The sequence below is a fragment of the Salvelinus sp. IW2-2015 genome, linkage group LG18, assembly GCF_002910315.2.
Source record: "Salvelinus sp. IW2-2015 linkage group LG18, ASM291031v2, whole genome shotgun sequence".
NCBI lineage: Eukaryota > Metazoa > Chordata > Actinopteri > Salmoniformes > Salmonidae > Salvelinus > Salvelinus sp. IW2-2015.
The window spans coordinates 61,486,191-61,510,515 of record NC_036858.1 but is presented as its reverse complement, the minus strand read 5'-3'; the positions used below and the strand labels follow the sequence as shown (position 1 = coordinate 61,510,515).

At 42.7% G+C, this 24,325-nt stretch overlaps 2 protein-coding genes across 6 annotated transcripts in view; one reads left to right on the top strand and one right to left on the bottom strand.

Moving 5' to 3' along the window:
• Positions 1–24,325, top strand: part of macrod2 (mono-ADP ribosylhydrolase 2) — a 1,308,647-nt gene that overhangs the window by 198,691 nt on the left and 1,085,631 nt on the right. The gene's annotated exons all lie outside the window — the stretch shown is intronic.
• The window catches only part of flrt3 (fibronectin leucine rich transmembrane 3), a 15,220-nt gene continuing 10,010 nt past the window's right edge, over positions 19,116–24,325 (bottom strand). Inside the window, exons 2-4 of one of the 4 annotated variants that reach the window (XM_024007571.3) lie at positions 23,577–23,868; positions 22,983–23,076; positions 19,116–21,579 (exon numbers count right to left, since the gene is read on the bottom strand). In XM_024007571.3, coding sequence (XP_023863339.1) covers positions 19,556–21,523 — 1,968 coding nt within the window. In that variant the 5' untranslated portion in view covers positions 21,524–21,579; positions 22,983–23,076; positions 23,577–23,868 and the 3' untranslated portion in view covers positions 19,116–19,555. Of the gene's footprint in view, positions 21,580–22,982; positions 23,869–24,325 lie in introns of all 4 variants that reach the window. The other 3 variants (XM_024007572.3, XM_024007573.3, XM_070448626.1) reach the window with 3 other exon arrangements.

Genomic DNA, 24,325 nt, shown 5'->3' with positions numbered 1-24,325 from the left:
CCATCAGTGATATGTATGAATAAATGGGTGTTGTGTTGCCCTCTCCTCTCATCAGTGATATGTATGGCTATATGGGTGTTGTGTTGCCCTCTCCGCTTTCATTAGTGATATGTATGGCTATATGGGTGTTGTGTTGCCCTCTCCGCTTCATCAGTGATATGTATGGAACAGCGGAGAGGGCAACACAACACCCATATAGCCATACATATCACTGATGAAGCGGAAAGGGCAACAGAACACCCATATAGCCATACATATKACTGATGAAGAGGAGAGGGCAACACAACACCCATATAGCCATACATATCACTGATGAAGCGGAAAGGGCAACACAACACCCATATAGCCATACATATCAGTCATTCTGATGGATCTATCACTCTCTGGCCTATGGCCATCATATTTCATATTTCATATTTCTCACTCCTCCTTTTGTACTCTCGGAATTTTACTTTTTCGACAGAAGCCGTGTTTGGATCAGAGAACAGGATTTTAGTAGGAAATTAAAGAATAAGCATGGATCCAATTTGAGGTCCTGGCTTTCAAGCGAAGACACGAGTGATGCTGTGGTTTTTCTTGTTAAGATGGTGTTGGTCTCTAAACTCAAAACATCCTGCCTTTTATGACCTGCTGCTGTCGATTAGTGATGGTGTTTGTCTCATCTCAACCATTCAGTATGTGTTGTACACTAGCAGATGGAGAGACACCAACAGGTTAGGTGAGAGGTGATGCCTTGGAGGACACACACACTAGGGTTGACTATTTTCCTAATATTTTACAAATGTTCCATCCCGAGAATAAATCACTTTTCTCCCGGGTAACCCGGTATTTCCTGTCCAAATTGGAAGTGACATTCTAAAGCATATAAATGTCTGGATTTGATTAAAGCTTCGATTGGCCATGAAAATTCAAGCCTGATGCTACCTGAGGCTGATGAGACATATATTAAAGACCCTTCTATAAACCCAAGCACAAAAAAGACCAAATGATTGTGCCGTTATCCAATACATTGCCTATGATATATTACTCAGGACAGCAAAACAGAACAACCCATAGCTGTAGCTATGCTCTCTTGGGGAAATAAATGAAACAAGCTCCAGTAATCTTTTTGAGTGTGAACTGTATTACTGTACTGTATTGTATTATACTGTATTATATGGACTGAAATTGCGCACATCGTTCAAACCATGAAGCTGGGAGGGAACATGTGATGCTGTTGCAGGACATTATAGGTTAAATTATAGTCTAGTGAATTTATCAATTATAAGCTTTATAGGCTAGTTAATTTATAAATTATAGGCTTTATAGGCTAGTGAATTTATAAATTATAGACTTGTGAATTTATAAATTCTAGGCTAGTGAATTTATAAATTCTAGGCTAGTGAATGTATCAATTATAGGCTAGTGAATTTATAAATTATAGGCTAGTGAATTTATAAATTATAGGCTTGTGAATTTATAAATTATAGGCTAGTGAATTTGATTTACATTTTGAAATAAGCCTATAATAGGGACTATTTTGAAATGTGTATAATTAGTAGGCTGACGCATATATACTGTACCTTTCATCATATTTCCCTTATGTTGTGCGACGTGCACATGACCCTCTCTCATTTTTCTCTCTCTATTGTTGCTTCATTCATTCCTTGCTTTCAACAGATACATGAAATACGTTTCGTTGTCCTTATCTTCATCATCGTAATGACATGCTTGAATAATACAGGACTAGAATAAGATGCACATGGCTTTCACTTCTCTTCAAGAAGATTGACTGGTTATGAGTCTGAATAAATAACTGCTATAGCCTACCGCCATCGCACGTTCTCTGTTCTTACAAACTCCATGTGAGTTCTATTGGCTGCTGTATTTTGGTGTTGCACACAGTGTCTGAAATTAACTTTATGGCTCACCTGCCAAGGGGACTGGTAGATGAAAGAATCCACCAGCCAAGCATATTTTTTACAGTTCAAAAAATAAATTGCCTTTTTGTGTCACATATACATTCATTTCAGTACATTTCATTGAGATAATAAGGTATTATGTTGAATACACGCTTAAAGAAGAGGCCAGAGCAAAAGTTGAAAAAAAGTTAATTTAATATAACGGTAAATCAAATCAAATCAGGTTTATTTGTAGAGCACATTTAAAAACAACTGTAGTTGACCGAACGTGCTGTACATAGTGCAAAAATGCCAAACAGTGGGCACACAATGAAATAAACAAAACATATCAGATACAATGAATAACAGTATGTAGAAGTCAAAACAGGGCAACAACAATGGTAAGATACAATTATGAGAAGTGCAGTGGACACAGAATTGGTGCTCTCCTGATACAAAGGGGAAACAGGGGAAGCAGGTCTACAAATCCTTTACATTGAGTAGAAATACCCTAATAATATACAGGTAAAATAGAGACTTTATCAGATGCTGGTTAATTTTGTCTGTGGCTAGATTTAATTTCCCAGCCTGAATAGAACTGAAGAAGTCAGTTGAACTCAAAATGATACTGAAGTATTTGCTATTAAATGTACTTAAGGATCAAACATAAATGTACACTTGAAGGTTTTGTAAACCTATCAGATGCTTAATCATTTTAATTAGGGATGCACAATATATCTGCGAACATATCGGAATCGGACGATATTAGCTAAAAATGCCGACATCGGTATCGGCCCGATGTCTAGTTTAACGCTGATGTTAAAAACCGATGTCAAAGCTACCATGCATAGCTATATAACGTAGGTACATGACGTAATGACGCCACGTAAAATGTTGCGCTATACGTGCAACACAGCATTCCTAACCTAGCCCACAATGTCTGCTGTGTGGATCGAGCAGGCAACAAGTCGAGCAGTCATTTGAAAGAGTAAGAAAATTTCAGCGAGACAACTCAAAGGAGAAATCCATTAAAGCCAAGATAATGGAATTCATTGCCCTTGACATTCAACCGTTCTCTGTCGTGGGTGATGTTGGCTTTTGCCGACTGGTCGAGCACCGGTACACACTACCAAGTGCTCTATTTTTCAGATGTTGCCCTACCGGAGTTTACCGGAGTTACACAGTAATAGCGTCACTGCTATTAGCTTCATGACATACATACTATGGAACGCCGTTTGGGTCTTTGCGTGTCAAAAAAGATACAGTAGCACTGTCAAAGCTGTACAAAAAAGTCTGCAAACAAGCAAACACCGGCCACGAACGATGTGATTACAATACCGCGTTGGTAATAAAGCATAATTTGTTCTTTCCTCAACTTCTGGGGTAGTTAGCTTTAGCTTGGTACCTAGCTAMCACCAATACAACCAGCCTGAAAACAATGACCAGTAGAAACTGCAGTCATTTTCATTATTCTTAGCAATGATGTAGGAATCCTTGTGTGTAAATATTAGCTAGGTTGCCACTTGTTCTCCAATTAAAATTAAACTTCAGTTCATGAAAATAAGTAGCTAGCCAGCTACTTAACCCACTTGCCCAAAGCTAACAGTATAAGCAACCAGCTATCTTCATATGGCTAGTGACGCTCAACCGGACCGGGTTATGTATTGTGAAGCTAGCCACGATAAGGATTAGGCACAATAGTGGAATTTGCGGTTTGCCTTCAAAATAAAAGTATGTCATTGACAGTGATGCAAATGAATACAAATAGTATAATTATGCCATACTTTTATTTTGAAGGCTAACTGCAAAGTCCACTATTGTGGCTAATCCTTATTTATGATCAGCATTGTAGGTGCGCGAGACAACTTTACCAGCATCATAGCATACGTATCGATGAATCGTTGTGACATGAAATACGAGTGATAGTGTAATCAATGTGTAATAACTACGTAAAAAATGTATGAACGCGTTAAATTATTATGATGAGACGTGCAGTCATATTCAGGTCCTGATTGGTCACATCAAAGTGTTATTTGACGTGTATCCTTTTTGACACGCAAAGACTCAAACGGCGTTCCATTGAAATCCTGGTTGAGAATGAATCGACTGAACAAATGAACAACTAAACAGCACAGCAAGTAAGTGAAAGAAATAGGTTTTGATTATATTTTACTGGTAATGGGGACATATGTAAATGGCAACAAAATAACTTTTTGGTCAGTGTGGTGTGTGTGTGTAACCTTTATTTAACTAGGCAAGTCAGTTAAGAACAAATTCTTATTTACAATGCTGGCCTACTCCGGCCAAACCCAGACAATGCTGGGCCAATTGTGCGCCGCCCTATTGGACTCCCAATCACGGCCAGATGTGATACAGCCTGGATTCGAACCAGGGACTGTAGTGACGCGTCTTGCACTGAGATGCAGTGCCTTAGACCGCTGCGTCCATGTGTGTGTGTTAACTATTTAACTGTACTAGAATGCTTAAAAGGCCGCTAAAATTTAAAATATCGGTTATTGGCATCAGGTTTTTGGCAAGGAAAATATTGGATATCGGCATCGGCCAAAAATGTCATATCGGTGCATCACTAATTTTAATCAACTTAAACCTCCTCATCAGACTCCTCACTCTCTACCATAATCACCCTCTTTGCACAGTCCATGAAGTCTGTCCTCCTGCTCCTGACAGAGTCCTGGTGCCACAGCATCACAGCTTTTATCGGATCATACTCCCTGATCTCTGGAGAGGACAGCTGGACCATAAGGAGATCTGACAGTGTATCAGACTTTAGGTTGGACCGCCAATCGGTTTTCACCTGTTTCATGGTATTAAAACCTCTTTCACATTCAGCTGTGGAGGCAGGGAAGGACAGGASCAGGTCAACCAATGCCAGCAAGTCAGGGCAGGAATGCTGATGGCTGCTGTTGACATGGAACCAGGACATCTTCTGCAGGGACTGGGGCTCTTGGTACATTAGCACCTTCAGGACAGTCCACTGGTCAGGGATCCTTTCAACATGGATGCCAGAGGTCTCCAGGACAGACTTGAAGTGGTCCACCAGGGGTTCCAGTTCAGTGTCACCATCATCTAGAATAATTGTATACATTACATTACATCAAGCATCATGCTGTTTTAATTCTCAAACTATAAAAATATGATCATGAACCTGAACCCAACCTGACTGCCCTGTAATACAAAACATAAAGTAACCTGCTGCTGCATCTCCTGACTCTGGCCAGTTGGTGAAGCTGACCAGCTTGGTGGCACACAGGACCCCTACACTGGCGTCCTGGAACCTGTCAGTCATAGTCTCCACTAGCCTGTCAAGCATTTTGTCCTGTGAGGTGACAAGGGTCTTGCTGTCAATTCTGGTCAGCGAAATTCCATCATATCTGTTGGCCATTGTGGCCTTCATCATGGGCCCTTCTCTGATGATAAAAGGCTCATTTTACCATCCTTTCAGAATTTTCCTTTGCAACACACTCTCACTCACACTCTCTCTCCCTCTCTTATTGACGTAGTCCTTTCTCTTAATTCTCTTAAGGTAAGTATTTCTTATTGCAGCTTAAATGAACATACCTGGTTTTGTACTTCTTAAGTACTGCCTGTGTTGAGCACAAGGTGCTGTGGGCTTCTGCCATGTAGATAGTGGACCTCTGCAGACAGGCAGTCAGGTTGCTCAGGTGTGTTAGTGTCATGCAGGAAGTCCCAGAAGAAGATACAACAGCCTCCCTCTGTAACGGCTGTCTAATTCCTCCTCCTCGGATGAGGAGAAGGAGTAAGGGTCGGACCAAAATGCAGAGTTGTTAGTGCTCATATTGATTTAATCAAAACGAAGCTGAACACTTACAAATACAAAAAACAACAAACGTGACAAAACCGAAAACAGTCCCGTGTGGCACGAACACTGACACGAGATACAAACACCCACAAAACACACGTGAAACCCCAGCTGCCTTAGTATGATTCTCAATCAGGGACAACGATTGACAGCTGCCTCTGATTGAGAATCATACCAGGCCGAACACAAAATCCCAACATAGAAAATCACACATAGACAAACCCACCCAACTCACGCCCTGACCAACTAAATAAATACAAGACAAAAGAATACAGGTCAGGAACGTGACACCCTCGCAGTACTGTAATATTCCTGGCCTTGGCCTGCTGGACACCTCAGACATTTTGGGCATTAGCAGATTGAATCTGAAATACATAAAGAACAAAGACATACAAATAGGCAATTAATTGCTGTCCAAAAATAAACAATATTAGATATGACACATTTTATCAGTGCATAAAGCATTGAAACATGATGTTACCATTGTAACTGTGTTGTTATTTACTGAACATTACATATTGATGATGACTTTTAGAGTACTTAGCATAGCAATCTAGAGCCACTACCTGTTCCAGGTGCTGGACACGCCCCTGGTATCCCCGCAGGAAGTGGTCCAGTGCACGCAATAGGTGTCCTACCCATCGGGTCCCGACAATTCTGGTGGGCACTAGTGGTGTGTGCCCAAGAGCCTGGAAGCTGTTTATCAGGTTTGCTCTGTTCAGTGGACTGGTGTGGTAGAAGGTGTAGAGCCCACTGAGGAGGTCTTCTACTTTCTGAAACATCACGTTGGACCGGATGGCATCAGAAAAGGTCAGTTCAAGACGGTGTGCCATACAGTGGATGCCGATGATGTAGGCCCTGTCTGTATGCCCTGTCTGTACGCCCTGTCTGTAGGCCCTGTCTGTATGCCCTGTCCCCCTTCAGCTGACCACACCATTCCGGTCATCACAGCAGCTCCATCTGTTCCCAGAGCGACCAACTTGCTCCCCCACTCATCACACACTCCCTCCATGATGGCACTGATGGCGTGGCTTATGTGTGCTGCGTCTGCCTTCGCCACCGACTTGATGCCAACAAACTTTGACTCAATCTTGCCCTTGTGACAGAATCTGACATAAACTAACTTTTCCTCTTCCACAGAACTGTCTGTGGAGCCATCTGACATGATGGAGAGAAATGTTGTGTTTTTCAGATGTCTCTCTGATGTTGTTTCTCTCTACCTCTGCAATATGGTGCATAAACTCTTTGGCCTGCTTCTCATTTCTATATGTTGAGCCCACAGCGATTCCTTTTTCCCCCCATCCAAACTGCAAAAATCAAACATAAATTAATTCAATAATAATGAAATATACCATCATGTTGTCCAATATAGCTGTCAGTTGGTTGTGCTAAATTAGCCTTCTGCCCTTTGTTTACTTAAGGATCAACATTATAAGGTTGGTAAAGTCAATTGTGTCACAATGCTTTAAAATGTAAACAGCATCTGGAGACAAACATTAAAATAGAATGTTACAGAGCCACAGGAAAGCATGGAGATCCATGTCAGCATCAATAGGCCTATAATTTTATGGTATTTATACACTATTTTGAGGTGAACTAAAGCTTATCAAGAGCTGAGAAATAATCTACAACACTGGACCACGTCTGATAAATAGACTTGAAAAAACTAGCTGCAAAGTCCTAGTCTAGCTACAAGAGTAACAACATTTTCACTTACTCGTACATCCACTCCAAGTCAGAAAGTGATCTCGCCTTGCCAGTGGCATGTACAGTCCTGAACAGTATCTTCATCTTCGTGCTGGTCTGCTCTGACGTTGCCATTAGCGCGTCACAGAGGGGGTCAGGAGGAGAGGCTCTGATTGAGCCGGGTATCACAGACACTCAGGCAATGTTACACTTACTGTGTTCATGGTCACGAATGTTCTCCAGCTTCATCATTTTATTTCCGATGACAAATGAGTTGTTTCTGCTTTTATGTTTAGCATACTGGCGACACACATGTAACCATTATTTAACTAGGCAAGAAGACAGAACAACTCATCACCACAGCCTCAGTATCATACTGTAGCCTCTTGATACTTCTTTATCTCCAAACTTCCATTTCTCACAAAACGTCATTTTTTTATGTGATTCGTCCTCCTTTTCGTCAGTGGGTTTTTGTTTCAAAGGTTGGCTTATCAGGTAAATGTCGCCACATAACAGCTATTTAATGAACGGTAGCTAGCAGCAGACCCGTGGAAAGGGAGTGATGTCGAGTAGCTGATGTCCCGTACGGTAAACAGGGCCGTGAAACGAGGAGAACTAGAGACGGTCTGTGGCTGACAAACATGAGTCATTTCCTCCGAGCCATCATGCCAGATATGTTATTACATGACTATTTTGGTACAAACATTTACCCGTCAGTGTGGCGGATAGCCTTTTGAGATTTACTTCCCAAACTGAAAATATACCTGCATTTGGCTCTTGGCGGGTGTTCATTTTGGAACCCTGCTTGCACAGTATACCGGTACCACAGTAATATCACTGTACGTCATGATACATATACCGACATTTTAGAATACCGTAGTACAGTTTCATATGATACTACTGAGTATTTCAGCCCTAGCGGTCTAAAGAACCTGCTGGCGCCTCTTATAAAAGGTTTATAAAGTCAGTTTTGTTTATAAATTCAGTTGAACTTGAACTAGTCTCTTGTATGAGCAGGTCCAATAATATCCATTTCACTTTCATGCACATATCACATGTGGCAGCTGTAGTCAGCCAGCCTCATCCCCTACCAGCCCCGACTCACCTGCTTCTCTCCATCCGCTCTTCATGCACATTTCACATGGCATCTGTAGTCAGCCAGCCTCATCCCCTACCAGCCCCGACTCACCTGCTTCTCTCCATCCGCTCTTCATGCACATATCACATGGCAGCTGTAATCAGCCAGCCTCATCCCCTACCAGCCCCCACTCACCTGCTTCTCTCATCCACTCTTCATGCACATATCACATGTGGCAGCTGTAGTCAGCCAGCCTCATCCCCTACAGCCCCACTCACCTGCTTCTCTCCTCCGCTCTTCATGCACATTTCACATGGCATCTGTAGTCAGCCAGCCTCATCCCCTACCAGCCCCCACTCACCTGCTTCTCTCCATCCGCTCTTCATGCACATTTCACATGGCATCTGTAATCTTACAGACAGTTGTGGCTGTTTTGCGTGATGTATTGCTGTCTCTACCTTCTTGCCCTTTGTGCTGTTGTCTGTGCCCAATACTGTTTGTACCCTSTTTTGTCCTGCTACCATGTTGTGCTGCTGCCATGTTGTGTTGCTACCATGCTGTGTTGTTATGTTTTGCTGCCATGCTATGTTGTTGTCTTAGGTCTCTCTTTATGTAGTGTTGTGTTGTCTCTCTTGTCGTGATGTGTATTTTGTCCTATATTTTTATTTAATTTATTTGTATTTTTAATCTCAGTCCACATCCCCGCAGGAGGCCTTTTGCCTTTTGGTAGGCCTTCATTGTAAATAAGAATTTGTTCTCAACTGACTTGCCTAGATAAATAAAGGTAAAATAAAATKAAATCAGCGAGCCTCATCCCCTACCAGCCCTCACTCACCTGCTGGGGCTCCCGAGTGACGCAGCGGTTTAAGGCACTGCATCTCAGTGCTAGAGGTATCACTACAGACCCTGGTTCGATTCCAGGCTGTATCACAACCGGCTGTGATTGGGAGTCCCATAAGGCGTCGCACAATTGGCCCAGCATCGTCCGGGTTAGGGTTTGGTCGGGGTAGGCCGTCATTGTAAATAAGAATTTGTTCTTAACTGACTTGCCTAGTTAAATAAAGAATAAATACATTTAATCCGTCTGCTCTTCACGCGTGTCTATTCCTCCATCAGTTTTTTAAAATATAATTTAGCCGTGATGGTGAGCGGGGATGCAGACCCAGAGCCTGATGAGTCTTCTGTTGTTAGAGTTGTACCTTTGTTACATTGGAGCAGCGTGCAAAGCGAGCAATGTTGATGACTTGTATCATTTCATCGCCTGTTATAACCAAGAGCACAAAAATAATGTGACCCCAAAAGCCAGATGGAGATGTGTAAATTAGAAGCACATTCAGTCCTTATATTACTATAGCATAGGCTATGTTGCAGCAAATGTAGTCCTATCTGTCACAAGAAAAAAAGTTGATGAGATGATACATGCATTGTGAACTGCACTCCATACTGAGATGGGCTGTCTTTCCCCACCCTGAGCTTGGATGATTGATCATGCAGATAGCAGAGAAAAGGCTGTAGAGAAGCCTGATTTAGACATTGCATATAATTGAGCAGTTCCATTTCACGTCATGCTGTTCATATCATTTTTTTACATATAATTTACAGTTTTTTCTCAGTTATTTACCGTGGGAAAAGGGAGAGGGTTTGAGTGGTAAATCTTGGTAACCCCAGGGTTTTTTCTGGATTTAAAAGGAGCTTAGATAGTGGGTGTGGCAATCGGTGCGGTCGGCCGTCGGCACGGCTGAATTTAAGAGAACAATTTAGAGGCCCCCATCTTGGCAGTGTAGATAAATCTTTCAATTTTACGCCAATTTCCTGCAATTCTACAAATTTCTCCATGTGGTTGAGATATATATAAAATAAGTTTTAAAGCTAATTTCCTGCCATTCTACATATTTTGCCATGTAGCTGAGAGAAAATGTTGCGGTTTTAAAGCTAATTTCCTACAATTCTACATATTCTGCCGTGGAGCTGAGAGAAGATTTAGCAGTTTTAAAGCAAATTTCCTACAATTCCATGCATTTTTCCTTGGCTAATGCTGTGTTCAAACATAATAACTAAATTAATACTGCTACATTCATTGTTTTGGGAATTTTCCATTCACTCTGACTGTCTAGCTTTTATTTTGGTGATTGATAGAAGGTTATATAATWAAAAAATATATAGGTCCATTATCTTTTCTATATACTTTATATATGTTTTAGTTGTTTAAGTTTACACAGAAAGCATTTTTCCATCCCGAAAATGTAAATAAGAATGTATTTTTACTGTCTGGATTTAGGCGTCCCGAAAACATGCTTAGGCATCCCACCCAATAATTTTAATGGCAGAAAAATCCCTGAACCTGGTTCCCGCTATTCAACACTAACACACACACAAACTTTGGCAGCAGCATTGTGGGAGGCCTAGAACAGTCCCAGGGCTTGGCTTCTGACCTCAACTCCACTCGGCATTTAAAAGTGGAGAAATTAAATGAGAGGCTGGTGTTTGATGTGCAAGATGTTGGGACAGGATACGAGGGTGCAGGGAAAGCAAACACACAGACACGCAGCGACACACACACACATACACACATCCTCACCACATAATGTGAATGCCTCATCAAGAGATGGCTTTTATTTTGGTTTTAGAAAGTAAAGAGTTTTATGTTTCAGAGAATAATTGTCTAAATAAATAAAGTTGGATATTTGGAGAGGAGGATTTTAATACACTTCATAAGAACAGTTTCCATAGTAGAGATTACATTTATTTTWAAAAATTACTTGAGGATTAAGCATTTTTCAAGAGTATAACTTTGCCTATTGTTATTTTTCAGGCAATATTTTGCATTATTGTGATATATTGTACCCCTTGCTGCAGGCCTGCTGCCTGCTTGAATAAGGCAAACCAGTTAAGATTAAAACATTTTTTTTTAATATTAATTTTTAATAGTCACAGAATCAACACATGAAATGCATTTCAGAAGCATATAACTGTGAATTTGGATATTTATAATGAAAAATACACCTACAGTACTGTATGAGCTCACTTGTGAAGCATTATCCTCCAAGGCGTTTTTTATGGTTCAGATAACAGTATGCCACACACACACACCTAACCTTTTTTTCTGTCTTTCTGTTATTTCCCTCATCAGAAAGAATGTCCCGTGGCAAGTCGCTGATCAAATACAAACTGGCTGTGCGCGCGCGCGCGCGTGTGTGCGTGCGTGCGTGCGTGCTTGTGTGACCCAGCCCCTATAACCTGTCTTGAGACCAGTTTGTTATTTTCACCTCCTCTGTTTCTGTGTGTGTGTGTGTGTGTGTGTGTGGTGTGTGTGTGTGTGTGTGTGGTGTGTGTGTGTGTGTGTGTGTTGTGTGTGTGTGTGTGTGTGTGTGTGTGTGTGTGGTGCTGTGTGTGTGGGTGTGTGTGGGTGTGTGTGGGTGCGTTTGTGACCCAGCCCCTATAACCTGTCTTGAGACCAGTGGTCATTTTTCACCTCCTCTGTTCCTGTGTGTGTGTGTGTCTTCGCGTGCGTGCGAGATTAAGGAAAGATTGGCGCCAATGATGGTTGCATGGTGCTAGCCCAAATAGGTTCCCAAGAATCCATTTCAGGCTGTCAATCAAGTTAGATAGCTAGCTTGTGTAACTATCTTAGCTGGCAAGGTTGGCCGACTTTAAAAAAGCAAGCAATAACTAAATTTACTGAATAAGACTCACATTCCAATCAATCTTTTACCCAGATTTGGCAGAGATGCATAGAAGCATATTTAGTTTCTTAAAAAATAAGTTTAGAAGTCAGGATATAGACAGCTCGAAAGGTATCCTTAGATATGCATGTCATTAAGCGTACTGATTATAGCTCTAGATTGAAGGAAAAAGCTGTTTCAGGTGTTTGAAAAATGCAAWTTTTTTCCAACTTATGGACAAGGGGTATAGCCCCCCTCTGGACCAACTGCCAGCCATCGTCACGTACTTTGTGCCCCCTCAGATGTTTGGGGTGCATGACGCCCCTGGTTTCTGGTATTATTTCCTATGTCCGACAAGCACAAGACATCAAATCAGAGGTTACTGACCAAAAATGTGACTTTCCAGAACTGGATCCTTTGTTTGGATATCCGAAGCAGTTCCATTCGTCACTGGAGCCCTTCCAAAAAGACACTCCGGAGAAGAGGAAGGAGAGACGGCTTTCTAGGGAAACTAAGGAGAAAGGCAAACCTCCCACCGCTACCTAGTGTATTACTTGCTAATGTATCTTGACCAGCTGCATCGCCGCCTGGTGCGGCAACTGCACAGCCCTCAACCGGAAGTCTCGACAGAGGGCGGTGCGGACGGCCCAATACATCACTGGGGGCAAGCTCCCTGCCCTCTAGGACATCTACACCAGGCAGTGTCTGAGGAAGGCCAGAAAGATTGTCAAGGACTCCAGGTCCTTGACAGAGGATCAGGTCTCAGAGACAACTTTATCACCAGTCATCAGACTTATGAACAGCTAACCCTCCCTGTCTCCCTGCACAGACTTCCAGACTATTTGCACCTTAGTGACTATCTGCACATCCAACCCTTACACACAGACTTACAGACACACACACATGCACACACAAGCACCCATAAACACACACAGATAAGCACACACAAGCACTCAGAACTCACACACACACACAGTCAACACTGCTGTTCTGTTATATTCTATAGATTCCACTGCGTGACCAAGACACTACCCACTTTATATTGTAAATACAGTGTAATACAGTCCACTATTACTATGCAGATGACCTCTTCTATTACTTATACTTGTTATTTTGACTCTTTTATTGTTAATATTGATTAATGTACTGAATTGTTGAGGGAGCTAGCATCTAAGCATTTCGCTGCATCTTTTATACCTGCTGTAAACTGTGCATGTGACTAATAAAATAAGATTTGATTTGTGTGTGTGTGTTTATTTTTCACCTCCTCTATTCCCTGACCAGAATGTGACCTGACCTCTTTGATCAGTCAGTTTTTTGTCATTTCCATCACTGTAATGGTCATGATGGTGAGGGGTATCCCTGAGTGGTCAGTTACTGGTCACAGTGAGGTCATATTGGTCAGGCCCTGGTTCAAATACTATTTAAAATCTTTCACATTCCTTTGAGTGTTTGCTTTAGTCTGCTTGGAGTGCCAGGTTGGAGAGATTTGCCATTTTTGGAATAATACACTGAGTGTACAAAACATTAGGAACACCTGCTCTTTCCATGAGACTGACCAGGTGAATTCAGGTGAAAGCTATAATCCCTTATTGATGTCACTTGTTAAATCCACTTCAATCAGTGTAGATGAAGGGGAGGAGAAAGGTTAAATAAGGATTTTTAAGCCTTGAGACAATGGATTTTGTATGGATTGTGTATGTGTGCCATTCAGAGGGTGAATGGGCAAGACAAAAGATAGAAGTGCCTTTGAACGGGGTATGGTAGTAGGCGCCAGGAGTTTTTCACGCTCAACAGTTTCCCGTGTATATCAAGAATGGCCCACCACCCAAAGGACATCCAGCCAACTTGACACAACTGTGGGAATCATTGGAGTCAACATGGGCCAGCATCCCAGTGGAATGTTTTTCATACCTTGTAGGCTTGAATTGAGGCTGTTTTGAGGGCAAAAGGGGGTGCAACTCAATATTAGGAAGGGGTTCCTAATGTTTTGTACACTCAGTGTATGTTGGTCGATTGCACCAGGCAAGCAGAGGCATAGTATTTGAACCTAGTCGCTGACACTGGTGATGAACTTAATCATCTAAAGGAATGCAAATGAGCCTGCTTCCTGTCTGAGCAACACAATACATTACAATGGGCTAGCATGGGGGTTATGGGGGGCAGCATACATCTGTATTCAAGCTTTTTGTCTTGTTGTAAAAGAAGAAATATTAGTGAAGTGAGTGATTCAATATCATGGGTGGGAGTCGGAGAGAAGGGTCGTATGAAGTGCCATGTATTGTTTGGTGGCCTCAGTGAGACCATCTGACCTCAATGAGATGGTGGGAGGGATTGAGTGATGTTCAGAGTGAGGAGCTGGGAGCAGGAAGGGTGAAGTAGGGAACAGGGTCATGAAAGGTCACGGGAGGTCACCAGGGTCAGGGCTCATAGCAGGGTGATTCAGTTCTAGGTCATCTTTTGTTTCGGACTATCTATCTTTGTGTCCCAGATTGTGGAGACAGAATAATTTTATTCTAGAATGAGATGGTTCTTCTCAGAACAAAAAACACATTAAATACTCTCATGAGAATCACTCAAGGTTTTTGAGAATATTTTCTCTGTTAAATTCCATTCAACATCATTTTTAGCAGGTCGATTCACTTTATGTTCTTTCCGCCTGATTAAATCTCTATTAGGTAGCATATAGAATCTAGAGAGCAGTGTTGTTTCTCGCTCTGTGCTTCTAAGTGCTAGAAATACCTACTGGCTCTTTTGTTGCTGAGAATTTTCCTGGACAGCAGGAAATGCAAACATGTAGTGTATTTGAGTTTTAAAAAGGCTTTTAAAGTTTGTCATTTCCACTTTGAAATTTCAGACTTGATTTGCCCTAATGAAAAATGTATGAAACCCTACAAAAATATCCATTGATTATAATCAACATAATAATTCACAGTTTCTGTAGCTCCAGGACAATTTTCTTGCTGTAGAAAACTGTCTGAAATTGAGACCCTACATCTGTACGTTGTTAGGAGAACATGAGGCTAATTTACTTAGAAAACCAATCAATAACACACGGTTACTTTAGAGACTAGCTAAGGTAAAGGTGAAGGTTGGGCTTCCTGGCTAATGTAATGTGGGGGATCTCATCTGTATACCCTGATGAAGAGCTATTACATGTTAGGGAGCATCACGATCATCAGTGTGCTGGAGTTGGCCTTTTATTCTATCTGGTCCAATCTGTAGAACGTTGTGGAGTCTGTCAGGTTCCAGAAATGAACTCTGAAATGAGTTAGGATAGGTTCTTGTTCTAGCTAGAGACCCAGTACTCACGACTCAGGTATGAAACACACTCCTGCTGTTTCATAGGCATTTTTATGCTGTTCATAGGGAATTCATAGATATTCATAGGCATTCCTACACAGTTCATAACCATTCAAAGACATTTCATTAATCAGAATGAATGAGGAGTTGAGGAAATAAAACAATCAAATCTCTTTGAATAGATGTGTGGCTACATGCTTTGATTTGAAACTTGAATTGAGTGAGAGAACGCCCATGTGCCCTAGACTTGAGCATGTAGTACTTTGACAAACTGTACACATTATCTCTAAGAGTAAATACTTGCAGTGTGAGTACGTAATACTTAGAGTTCATATTTGCACATTACGTAATAGCTTATCGCATTTGCTTTTATTCAACAAAAGCTTTTCTCGCTCCCAAGCGTTTGCAAACACTCACAAGATTCAAGATTAGATTGAATCCAAAGGTACAGTCAAATGACAGAGCAGAGAACTGTTGACAACATTCACATATTGTACTGTATGTGAGGCCACACAGACTCAGAAGCATTACACCATTCTTAAAGCAGCTGTTTACTTTCATTTCCAGTTGATCTGATATATTTAGTGTAGGGGCCTCAGGGCCAGTGTGAGTGTACACTTAAGGTTTGGAGAAGTTCTGTAGCTTCTAGCGGCTTCCCTTACTTTAATTAGAGCCTTGAGTGTGTTCAGACTGTATGGGTGTGTTTATGAATGCACGTATGGATTACAGTGTGGAGATGTGTCAGATCATACATTTTAGTTTATGACTGCATATTATGTGAGTGTGTGTATTCATGTGTAAAGGACATCATGCTACTTGCTTAGTGAGTACCACTTCCGTCTGATTCGGCCCATACCTGGCGTGAACTCATCGTCGCCACACGAAAAGCTAGCTATTTTCTTTCTCAAGTGAGGACACTTCAGGCTAAGGAGTATGTTTAACACATCCCATGTGCTGCACATGCACATGTCTTTCCCTCTCTGTAGGTGAGTGTACTAATGTGATTATATTATATTTTCTCTGTCTGTTTGTATATGTATATCTGTATTTGTGAGGAGGCCCCTGTCTGAATTAGCAGCAGACCTGTTGTTAATGTAAACCTGGAGCTGTCTCTGTCTCTTTGTCTCTGTCTCTGTCTCTCTGTTTCTGTTTCTCTGTTTCTGTCTCTCTTTCTGTCTCTCTCTTTCTGTCTCTCTCTCTCTTTCAGTCTCTCTCTTTCTGTCTCTCTCTCTTTCCGTCTCTCTCTCTTTCTGTTTCTCTGTCTCTCGGTTTCTCTGTCTCTCTTTCTGTCTCTCTGTCTCTCTCTTTCTGTCGCTCTCTTTCTGTCTCTCTCTCTTTCTGTCTCTCTGTCTCTCTCTTTCTGTCTCTCTCTTTCTGTCTCTCTCTTTCTGTCTCTGTCTTCTGTCTTATGTCCCACTGTCTCTCTGTCTTTCTCTCTCTGTCTCTGTCTCTCAGTCTCATGTCCTCCCTTCTGTCTCTGTCTCTCTCTTCTCTCTTCTCTCTCTGTCTCTTCTTGTCTGTCTCTCTCGTCTTTCTGTCTCTCTGTCTCTCTGCTCAGTCCTGTGTTTTGTATTGCCTGGGATCCCCAGCAGAGCTTGGATCGTACACTCCGTACGGTGGCTCGTCATTAGATTACATACACACACTCACGCACACACACACACACACACACCACACACTGTGAGCCTGGGACCAACCCCCAGAGAGAGCCCAGATCTCACCACACCACTGATATAAATCACCCACGGTGGCTTCACCACATGAAAGACCAACGCCAGCCTCAAGCAGCTGTTGCTCTGTAGACTGATTGCCTACGGTGTGTGTGTGTGGTGTGTGTGTGGTGTGTTGTGGTTGTGTGTGGTGTGTGTGTGTGTGTGTGTGTGTGTGTGTGTGTGTGTGTGTGTGTGTGTGTGTGTGTGTGTGTGTGTGTGTGTGTGTGTGTGTGTGTGGTGTGTGACTGGGTTGTTAGAGGAGTGTGTGTGTGTGTCCATGTGTGTGTCTGTCTGACTGCCCACAGAGAGGCTGAGGGACGCTGCATGTTAGAGAACAATATCATCTCTACCCGTCTCCGAGTTAAAAAGCTCAGTACATCTTGGAAATACAGCCAGGCAGACATTTTCCTCATCGCTGTGAGCGAAATGCATTTTTTAATCTCTGCAGAAAATAGGTCATAGTTGTGAGCGCTAAATCTGCCATTTTCCCTACAAAACCTTTTTTAGGAAGTATGTATATGGATGATGTCATTCAAAGGATGTTATCACCCTTCCTGGGCTTCTGTGGTTGTTTCACTATTAACCAACCAGGAGAGACAGTGTGGTCAGTATTGACCAGAATGTGTTCTGTTTGAGTGTATACTTTGCTTGTGCTTATAGACAATGATGTTTCATATTTGCAAAAGTATCAAGCACATGAGTGCATTGCAATGTTTTTCTTATGCAGACTGAGAATGGGGTTCAAATTGTGATTTTGAAATGTATTTTTAGTGTTTCAGGTAAGAAAGACAAGTCTTGGTATTTTTATCCACTTTTATTCTGCAATATGACCAATATTTTCTCATATTCAAGTGTGTATGAAAAAAAGTCACTGATTTCTTAAAAAGCTAAATACAATAAGCATTAGATCAAGGCACATACAAGACTGGGCCAAAGAGCATTCAATGCACTTTGGTTTTCAGTTCAGGAATTCTTGAAAGATGGGACAATTGTCCCGACTTTCAAGAATCCATGAGCAACTTTGTAAAGAACAATTAACTTTGAAATTGTGGTAACATAGAAGTAGTAGTGTCTTCAATCTGGAAAAAAATACAAAATACAAAATCATAATCATAAACAAGGAAATCGGTGACGTTTGTATTCAAAGGAAAGCCATTTTTTTCTCTACGTCCTTTTTTCTTGCCCTGTTTATATCTAGGCTATGTTTGAGGGCCAAGTTATGGTACAAGGTACTGGAGAATGGCATCCATTGTAGTTTAGCCAGATAGAGATATAGGGGGGTTGTCAACCTGGCCACCCTACATGGGTTAATATGTTAGGAGAGGGTCTCCTCTCCTCCCCTAAAGGTCTGTGTGCTTCATATGCCCTGTGTGGGTTCTATCAGGACATCGCCTTGACACACATACACATACTCACTCACGCTCGCAAGCACAATCACAAGGACACGTGCAGACACACACACACAACACACACAACAACACACACACACACACACACACACACACACACACACACACACACACACACACACACACACACACACACACACACACACACACACACACACACACAACACACACACACACACACACACACACACACACACACACACCACACGAAACGGTGTTTTCTACCCTGTGCTGTCTCTGTTTCTGTTTTTTCCAAACAGAAAAACTAAATGAATCCACACACTGAACAAAGCAAAGATGTAAAGCATGACACCTCCATATCTAGTCCATGTTTCCAGAGATACACCCCTCTGGGTCTCTCTGGCTAGGTACATGTAGGCGACTGCTCTCTGCTTGTCTCTCCTCAGAGGAAGAAGGCAACACGCCTGCTGTCTCGCTGCTTCGCCCTGGTTCTTCTTAGTTAATCAGCTGTGCCCTAGTTTTGATCATCATGTCATTTCTTTTGCCTTTTTGTTGTTATCGAACAGCCACAAAAAGAGTGTGAAAGGAATGACCTGTGCTTTATTCTACAAGTCTGATTGTTCAACACAGCAATGAAAACCCACTTTCACAGTTGACAAGTCATCATATCTCAGTAGAACAGAGTTTGTTTTTTATACTTGGTTGTTAGGTAACCTTAAGCCAAAGGAAATACAGTACAAATTACTAAAAACCCCTAAAATATAGAATTGCAGTTTTAATTACAACATACACTGACCTGCGGCTCAGTGATGGGCCTACTGTCTGCAATGTGAACCATGTTTGTTCTCCTCTTCGTCATAAAATGTCCTTAAATATAAATTATATGGGCAAATGTACAGAAGAACATTGCTTTCCCAATCAGTCTTTTAGATCCAGTGTTTTATAACAATGTCTTATAGCCACTTAGTTTCAAGTCATCACCGAACGCACTCATTTATAATAAAATGTTCTGCGTTATCAATATCATGAATGGGAGTGGTCTGAATCAGGTATTCCACTGTCTCTGTAGCTCCTGTTGCTAATACTGGTCTCGCTGTGCGGGCTTTTGTACAGACTCAATCCATTCGGAGGGAAAATGGTATGTATCACAAACTCCTCTTTGGACACGGGCACGGGGTGTATAGGAATCATCTGGAAAGAGGCCTCTCGTATCTCCAAGATCGAGGTATCCTTCTTCGTCCCCGCCTCTGCGTAATCGTCCTTCCTCCTTCGGCCCTTGTTGTAGGTGCAATTCCTGGAAAACAGCGAACCCTTCCTGTGCACGTACCAGCACACGATCGCCAGCATTATCATTGCCAACAGAGCCACAGCCCCTCCGATGATCGCGGCTAAAGGCAGACTGGAATTGTTGTAAGGCTCCTTTTCCTGCTCGCGGTTCAGAGTGGTGGTGGGGTTGTAGGCCTTCAGAGAACTGGTCTCTGTCTCAATGCAAACCGGCGTCTCATCCGACAGGTAAATGTTGCTGGTCTCCATGGGAACCATGCATATCCTGTATGAGGATTCCGGTTCTAGAGCTGTTAGGAGGTACTCCGTCTTCTCCCCCTGTACGATGGTCTCCGTGATGGAACCAAATGAAGGGTTGTGGCCCAGTTTTAACCAGCTAAGCCTTAGGGCAGTCATGGGTACAGAAACCCTCCAGGAGATGTGCACTGTCTCTGCACTGCTCGACTTCACGCTGATCCTGATGATCTTTCTACCTGATGGTGTCGTAGTACTGCGGTGGTTCTTACTCAGTTCAGGCATTTTCACCACTGGTCTTTTAGTGACAAAGGAGGGCCATTGTGGATGTGAGGGGGGTAAGGTGTTAGAGACGGTGCTGGTCTCGAAGGTAGGGGCCCCCTGGCTCCCGCCCAAGTCAGAGCCTCCACAGTCAAACAAGTCAGTAGACAGATCCTTTATAGCCATGCCCTTCACCTTGTCCGGCCCCTGGCACATAAACCCTCGAACGTTGACTTTTGTCGGCAGCGACCTTAACCAGTCTCTCACCCACTTCATCCGGCAAGTACACTGCCATGGGTTGTTACGGAGCAGGAGCTGCGTGAGGTTATCCAGGTCTTCAAACACTCCTTGAGGCAGACTGCTCAGGTTGTTGCCCGATAGATCCAGTCGATACAGCTGCCTGAGGAAAGCGAAAGCCCCGGCCGGTACCCGGTTGATGTGGTTGTCTTGGAGCTGCAATTTTTCAAGACTGGTTCCCGGTAAGTTAGCCGGCGGAGACGTCAGTGTGTTTCTCACCAGGGACAGCTCGGTGAGATTAATCAGGTTGATGAAGGCCATCTCGCCGATGCCACGGTTGTTGAGTAGGTTCCCGTCCAGGACGAGTCTCTTTAGGTTGATCAGGTCCTGGAGGGACGCCTCCGATATCGACGAGATCCGGTTGTCGTCGAAGCGCAGCTCCTCGATGGTCTGCGGAAGGCCGGACGGGATGGTGCTCAGGTGGTTCCTGGACAGAAAAAGTAATCTCAGGTGGTTGCTGTCCCTGAACGCTCCCTCCTCGATGCTAACCGCCGAGACAGAGTTATCATCCAGGTGTAGCTCCTCGATCAGTGGGATCTGACCCAGCGATGCATGCGTAATCATCCGAATATTATTCTCCTGTAGATGCAGCTCTTTGACTCCTATCGGCAGGTTTTGGGGGAACTCGTCCAGATTATTACAGTACAGATAGATCTTCTCAACATTGCTTAGCCTCTTCAGGTCGGTGGGAATACCAGCACTCTTGATCCTGTTGTTTTGGAGGAAGAGTACAGTAGCATCCAGCGGAATGCCGGTAGGAATAGAGGTGAGGCCTCGATCATTACAGTAGATGAAGGTCCCATCACACCGGCAGGCCGAGGGGCAGGAGGCTGAGGTCACCAGAGGGTTAGCCAGACCCAGGAGTAGTCCTACTCTGGTCAGGAAGAGGAGGAAGTTCTTGCATTGGGCGGTCATCTTGTTTGGAGGTTGTGGCGTCTGGTGTAGTCTGGCAGTGTGATCACTCAGGAACCCTTGGGGAGGAGACAGAAGGGTAAAGTTAATGCACAAGGCCTTTAAAGGGAAGCCAACATTCTTGTTTCTAGTAATTGCTGTTTGCTTGAATTGTGTTGCCTCAAGCTCTTTCCGCAATAAACGTTCTGCAATATATTATATTGTTTGTAGGCCCTATGCAGACTGTTAAATTGATATAAATTGTTACTATTACGATTTACCAAACACAGAAAATGAATTAAAGCAACTAGCGAGGCTAAAACTACTTTGAGTGCAAAGGACTGTTTTCAAGGAACACACATAATGTTAGTATGTACATTCTCATTAGATTTTGGAAACTTCACAAGTTTACAATGTTTTTCCCTTTTCCTCATTTCTTGTTTGTAGATAAGAAAATCCTTTAACATCTGGCCTCTCTTCTGAATTCAATCCCTGTGCTTGGGCTTTAGCTTGTAAAATGTAATAGCTTGGCCTTGGTTGTTTTACACGTTTCTGTATCTTTCTCAAGGCTGCCTTTCATTGCTGCTAGAGTGTGTGTGTGTGTGTGTGTGTGTGTGTGTGTGTGTGTTCGGGGGGGGGGGTGCATGAACAAAGTCAGGCCTTGTAAATGAACTGTTGTGAAAACGTCTCTCTTGCTCTCTGTCTTACATTCATCTGGCCTAGAGCTCACAAGGTGGTAGAAACGTTTCTATTTACAGAAACTAAAGGAGAAAAACGGAAAACATTCCTCAAGAAATAACCATGTCAGTAGAACAAGTCTTCAGAGGGAGATTCTCTGCTGGTCAGATTCCTAGGTAGCAGTGGCAGTGCTTTGCAGACTCAATAACAAATGTGGAACGATGTAAACCAAACTGCACTCATCAGTCATCCATTCACTAACTACATGGCTGAACTGTTTAGTGCTTGGCTGTGACTGGTAGCAATAACTGATTTAGAGCAGTTAATATTGCATGAATAATCACATTTCAGTTACCTTTTAGCACAGCAGTATATCTGTAAGTAGAAGTTGGCAAATGCTGTTTCTCTATATATAGCCACAAACACCAAGGAAACAACAAACTATTTCTTAACTAGCACTGCAACAACAAGAGGTCATGACCTCAAATTAATATGGCAAAACAGTAGGTGCAAACTGCTTGTCTGTCTTTCTCCTTTAGTTTATACTGTGACCAGTGAAGTGTGGTTTCCCTTTTAATTAGACAAGTACTGATTTATTACTTTAATTAAGCATTCATGTACTGACCTCTCCTTCCACCACGTCTCATTAGAAAACACACACATATACACACACACATATACACACACACATATACACACACACACACACACACACACACACACACACACACCATTATTAGAAACCTTGGTTTCGTCAGTGAGGCGTAAAGAAGCCACAGCCAACATCCAATCATAGCTGTCATACCTGAAGGATCCGTAAATAATCCTTCTGCAGCCACACAAGAATCCTTTCCCCGTCCAGCAGATGGAGATGTATGTTGAAATCTTCTCTATTAATCCTTTTCAGAAAGGAAAAGTGTATTAGCGTAGTAAGAGAGAGAAGGTTATATTGTGACCCGGGTCAGTGTGTTTGAACTAAACTGATCCGCGTTTGTTCGCTGACCCTCCTCTTGTGTTGTCAGCCTGCTCAGGCCTCTCAGGCCATCAAAGGTTTTGCCATGGAAGATAAGCCAGTAGAAACAGCATCTCCACTCAGACTGAAAGACAAAGCTGCAGTCTTCCTCCTCTCAAAAGCACAAGATTTCGGGGGGTGGGGGGTAATATTAAAAAGGAACGTCCCAATGGTAGTAGTAGTAGTAGAGCCCTTGTATCGTCCAACTCAGCAACTCCAATAACCCAAAATTAGATTTCTTTGTGTTACATAGAGGCCCCCGCCTCTTAGGGAAGAGATTTGAAGCTGAGGTTAGGTCCTCTCAGGAAAGGGGAGGGTAACTCCAGCAGGCTCTCCACAGAAAAGAAAAGAATACCCAAAGCTGGACTGAGCCATGCCAATACCAACCCTGCTTCCAAAGACTCACTCCAGGGCTGTATCACTTATGTACTCCAGCCTTGCAGGAAACACAGAATGCCGTTTTCCATGAATCCAGGGCTAGGGAAGTTCTAGATACTCCAGTAACAGAGTGGTACGTACTCCTCAGGAGACCCGTGGACGACAGGACAATGGTAGGATCGCTTCTCCCAGGCCCAGRCTCGTAGTAGCTTGTTCCCTTATGGCCACACACCTGCTCTCTGGACCATGCTGTGTCCTGCTTCTATTCCTGTACCCACACTATTCTGCATTGGTTGGTTCTCTGAAAAACAGCCAAAGAGACAGAGATCAACGTTATTTAACATCCATAGGCAATTAGCAATCAATGTAACATCTGTCAGACAGACAGACAGTGTGTGTAAGTATGAGGAGGGAAGGGAAATCATTGGGAAACGTCCCTGGTCAAAAGTAATGCACTTTATAGGGAATAGGGTTCCATTTGAGACACAGATTTCAAGGTTAATGGATGTCATATGGCTTGCTGCCTGGCCTAAATGCAAAGAAACACACAGCATGGTGCCATTAAGTCTACCTCTGTCTGTTGAACTCCTTCTTCTTTCCTTCACTCTCATCAAACAATGCATGTCTTTTTAAATTATAGAGGACAATGCTATAGGGAAATTCTCTGAATATAATTGAAACAAGTGGCATTCAGAAACTTCTCTAACATGAGAAGAGGTTGTGATAGAAGATCCATATTGTTTCTCTCGCTCTCATCT